We start from the raw sequence: 4902 nt of genomic DNA on the forward strand, positions 1-4902 counted from the left end.
AAAAGATCAATTGGGGAGCAAGGACACCCTGTAGGTGGCGCTGTTGACTTGCTATTGCATCTCCCTGGCATAACGCTGTCAGGGGGGCCACCTGTACTCATCATGCTGAAACTCATCAATGGGTTTAGGTGGCCGCGTGCTCATGCACCGTGACGTCCCCCATCAGCCCTGCCCCACTGACGACCCTTTGCCGGACTTAATTAATTGTGAGCGACTGCAAAGTGTTGGTTCTCCGATCATCAGCAGCACCTGGGGCTCTCTGCTACCTGAAGCACGGTTTGCTACAGAGCAGGTGTGGTAGTCAGAATAACGGTCCCCGGGCACGCCTCGTTTTCGCTGTATTACGCCTCACCGACGTCACGTTTTTGGCAAGTTGAAGGCGGGACCTCCGCCAGCAAAAAGGTGGCGACTCGCTTTGCCGCGCTGGTCGGGACCGGAATCCCCATGCCTCCGGGGTCCGCCCGCGTCCTGGCGAGTGTGCCACGCGTATCCGTAAGAACGTGCGTCCAGCAGTTGGGGGCGCGGTGTCCTCTGATGTTCATGTCGGGTTGGCCGAGAGCATCATACTGTCGTGTGAGCCACCCGCATCCCTGTTGGTTTTGTGTCTCCCGGTTCTGTCAGAAACTGAGAGGGGCCGTTCCCAGCATCTCCCGTCCCCGTCGCGGACTTCCCTGTTCCTCCTCTCTGTTCTATCGTGTTCTATCGGGTTTCGGGTTTCGCTTCCTGTGTTTTGAAGTCCGTCGTGCACACTCACACTTAGATTCCGTCCTCTTGAGCAATCAACCCCTTTATCGTCAGCGTCCCTCTGTAGCTCTGGTGATGGTTCTCGTCCCGGAGCGACTTTGTCTCAAGGTAACACTGCCCCTCCAGACCTCCCGGGGTTCATGGTTGCGGGGGACACATCTTTGCATCGTTTTACTTTTAACCTACCCGGGTCCTTAAAGCAAGTTGCTTGTAGGCGGCGTGTCCTCGGGCCTCGCCGTTTCATCCGGCCTGGCATAAGTGACTAGAAATCTGCCAGCTGGCTGTGCCCTCGTTGTCCCATCTGTTCTCCGACGCGTCCCTCCTCTTCCCTGACTCCGTCCGCAGTGGGGGTTCGGTGCCCCATTCTCTCTCCCCCGGCTAAGGAGCAGCCCCTCTCGTGTTCGCGCCCGGGTTTCTAGTGCGCGTTTCTCACTTACCACGGTCCACTCCCGGTTCCCGTTCGGACGTTACACTGCTTTACACGTGACCGAGGAGTCTCGGGCCGGAACCCTTCGGCCTCCTCCTCCCATCCTCTGTCATCCGTTTTACCGTTATAACCTGTAGTGTTATAGGTTATAAATCCTAAACGCGTTGTTTTTTCAAAGGTCAAATATCGTTTAAAGGCGGGGGTGGGGGTGTCTTTGACACTGAGCCACATATTTGTCATTTCTGGCATTCTTGGTTCTTTTATGTGGGTCCAAGTTTTCGTACGGTTCTTCCTCCTGCCTTAAGAATTTTCTTCGGGCTCGTTTCTTACGGTGCAGGCCGGATGGCGACACGTTCTCTCAGCTTCTCTTTGTCTGAAAACGTGTTTATTTGTGCCTTCGTTTTTTGCAAGATACTCTCTTTTGGTTTCAAATTCTGGGTTGCCAAGATTTCTGATTTTTCTTTCAGCACTTTAAAGCTTCCACGCCACGGTCGAGCCTTTACCTAGTTTCTGACGAGTCTGGTTTCTTATCTTTCTTCCTCTCCGTGTGGTCTACCTTGTTTCTCTGACAGCTCCTAAGATTTTTTTTCTTTTCACCGATTTCCAGCAATTTGATCATGTTGTTGTGTCTTGGTGTGGTTTTTCCCTGAGATTACCCTGCTCGGGATTCATCAGGAGTTTTGACTGGTAGATTTATAGTTATAATCAAATTTGGAAATTTCTCATTTTTTTTTTTTCAATTAAACAAAAACTTCTGGGGAAATTTAATTAAACGAAAATTACATGTCCGATAGGCTTGTTGGCATTATCCCACATGTCACTGTTCTTCTGGTTTTTTTTTTTTCTCTCTGAACTTCAGTTTGAAGCTTTTTCACCAGGGAGCTCACACTTCCTTTCTGGTGCCCCGTGTCTGGGGCCCGAAGGTCTGCTTTTCTAACAGGCTCCCTGGGGACACCGATGCTGCCGGTGGGGACCACACGGGTCTGTGGCTGGAGGATCAAAAGCTGGGGCTTTGTTCTGAATTAAGACACTCGAGAGACGGTGCCACAGGCAGCGTGTGGGCGACAATAAAGAGAGACACTGTGGGTGCCAGAGGGTGAGACGCCTTCTCCTCGTGTTGGATGCATTTGGGGGCAGGTTTTGACAGCCTTCACTCTAAGGCTAATTTAGCTCCCCCACTGAGACCTGACCCTCGGGGTCTCTGCCTGATGCCTGGCGCGGCCCAGCTGCGCTGTGTCAGAGCAGGAGCCCTGGTCCGTCACTGGCTCCGTGGTCGCCCTTCTTTCCACTTCCCGAGCTTCGCCCCGTGCTTGTGCAGCTTGCTCTTCAGCCAAAGACCGAAGAGGTTCCCTAAAGAGAGTTCGGGGGTGCTCCTCCCCCTGGTTCTCCCCTCCCCAGCATCTGTCCCACAGATTTCGGCCACCTCGGCTTTCCCGAACTCTGATCTGTCCTCCCGAATCGGTGGGACCGCGGAGTTCCGTTCGCCCCCACACACCCGCAGGCTGAGTCAGTGTTGGGCCGGACCCCAGTCGCCTCATCGTCCTCTAACAGAGAGCCATTCCCTGACCCCCACTTGTCCCTCTTTACTGCTCCAAAGTCCTCATGAGAAAGCTGTGCATGAAGGCTAATGTCCTGCTGGGTCAAAAGTCAGCACCGGGGTGCCAGCAACCTTGCCACAAAGTGCCTGTTGGCAGAGCGACACCTAGAGATGGGACTCTTCTCAGGTGACCGTTTTGTTTTTTTTTTTGGAATGAACCCCGTTTATTTTTCCTGTTGACACAGATATGGAAAACCCTGCCCCACCTGAAGGCAGTGGTGATTTATCGAGAATCTCCTCCAGAGAAGATGGCCAACGTGTACACGGTATGGACACGGGGCCCAGGGCGTCTGCCAGGCCTTCCTGGCCCGCCCGGCTGACCTGCACGGCTCGCTCTCTTCTGCTGGCCCCAGATGGAAGAAGTTCTGGAGCTGGGGGCCCAGGTGCCTGAGGGAGACCTGGACACCGTCATCGACATGCAGCGGCCCAACCAGGGCTGTGTGCTGATCTACACGTCTGGGACCACCGGACCGCCGAAGGGCGTGATGCTGAGTCAGGACAATGTAGGGCCGGTGCCCAGGTGTGGGTGCAGTGGACTGTGGGTGGGCCGGGGCCGGCAGCCCCTGGGGACGTTCCTCTGCCCCTCCGCCGAGGGAGCTGGCACGGGTTGGACATCCCCTCGGTCTGTGGTCCAGACAGCCCAGCACGGGTAGCAGAGGACTGTCCTTGGGAGCTTCCCGCGGAGCTTCCTAGGAAAGTGAACACCCTGGGGGTCCCCCAAAGACATAGCCAAGCCCCTGGGCAGCCACAGACGTGAGCTGGCCTGAACAGTGAGGGGTGCTCCTCCCCCTGGCTCTCCCCTCCCCGGATCACGTGGATGGCACGGTACGGCATCCAGAGCAGCAACGCCTTTCATTCACAAGCCAAATGGGAAGTGATGGTCAGCTACCTGCCCCTCAGCCACATCACCGCCCAGATGTACGACCTGTGGACAGGCATGTACTGGGGGATGAAGATCTGCTTTGCTGAACCCAACGCCCTGAAGGTCAGTCTGCGCTCTGCCCGTGCGGGTGCCGCGTCTGGGAGCCGGGCCGCTGCGCGTGCACGCGTGTGCTCGGGGCCCTGCAGGCGCTCCTGGGGGGTGCCGGTGTCAGAACCCTTCCTGCTGCGGCCGGCACAGCCTTAGTGGCTGGACAGGAAGGGAAGCTGACGACGATGCCTAGAGGAAAGTCAAGGCAGCATAGTGTCCCGGGGCCACTGCCATCAAGGATGGGCATCCTCGAAGTAACACCACAGCTGGCCACCACCCCGCCCTCCGACCCCTCTTATCAACTACGCCTGTTCTTTGGGCTCTTATTCTAACTAGAACTTTCCAGATGCTCCCCCACAGCCCACTTTCCCCCACGTGGCCTCTCAGTGGCCCAAGTGGGGTCACATGTTCACTCCTAAGCCAGTCACTGCTCAGGGGGACAGGATATCACGGTTAAGTTAGACCGAGGAGGGGTCGCCACCCGGGACTGGGGACTGAGGTGCTTCTGAAGCATCTGAATGGCGTCAGGGTTCTGTGGACAGAGAAGCAGAGAGCAGATGGCTGTTGGGTCGCAGCCGACAGTGTGTGCCGAGGTGCGTGTGCTTCCGTCCGCGCACCTGTGTGCAGGATGCCGCGTCGTGTGCGCGCTGACTGGTGACAGGGCCGCCGGCCCCTGGCTGGCCCTGGACCAGCAGGCCTGTGTCTCTCTGGCGGTGAGCAGGGGAGCATTGTGGACACGCTGCGGGAAGTGGAGCCTACGATATACCTCGCGGTGCCTCGGATGTGGGAGAAGATCATGGAGCGCATCCAGGAGGTGATGGCCAGGTCGGGCTTCATCCGGCGCAGGATGCTGCTGTGGGCCATGTCGGTGATGCTGGAGCAGAACCTCACCTGCCTGGGCAGGTGCGGAGGGCGGGAGGCCTGGGGAAGCAGCAGGGCTGGGTCCCAACCCTAGTACATAACCGGGGATCCACTAGGCCAGCTCGTCCCAGCCCGACCGGCCTGTCAGCTCTGAGGACCCTGTGCAGAGGCCCCAACGATGGCTGCGCTTGAGACCCGGTCCTCCTCCCAGCCCCCACAGGAGTCACCGTCCTTGGGCTCTAACTAAGGACTGACTTGCTCCCTCCAAGGGGCATTCATCACCACGTAGCGGCCCCTGACCTC

General features: G+C 57.4%; 1 protein-coding gene and 1 long non-coding RNA gene across 2 annotated transcripts in view; one reads left to right on the forward strand and one right to left on the reverse strand.

Moving 5' to 3' along the window:
* LOC111729083 overlaps positions 1 to 1372 on the reverse strand; it is a 6254-nt gene extending 4882 nt beyond the window's left edge. The window contains exon 1 of the long non-coding RNA XR_002776066.1: positions 1182 to 1372. This is a non-coding gene — a long non-coding RNA (uncharacterized LOC111729083). The remainder of the gene's footprint in view (positions 1 to 1181) is intronic.
* Positions 1 to 4902, forward strand: part of ACSBG1 (acyl-CoA synthetase bubblegum family member 1) — a 39542-nt gene that overhangs the window by 27206 nt on the left and 7434 nt on the right. The window contains 4 exon segments of the mRNA XM_023520031.1: positions 2954 to 3034; positions 3122 to 3271; positions 3577 to 3753; positions 4460 to 4641. Coding sequence (XP_023375799.1) covers positions 2954 to 3034; positions 3122 to 3271; positions 3577 to 3753; positions 4460 to 4641 — 590 coding nt within the window.

Source organism: Pteropus vampyrus, unplaced genomic scaffold (assembly GCF_000151845.1).
Source record: "Pteropus vampyrus isolate Shadow unplaced genomic scaffold, Pvam_2.0 Scaffold245, whole genome shotgun sequence".
NCBI classification, from domain to species: domain Eukaryota; kingdom Metazoa; phylum Chordata; class Mammalia; order Chiroptera; family Pteropodidae; genus Pteropus; species Pteropus vampyrus.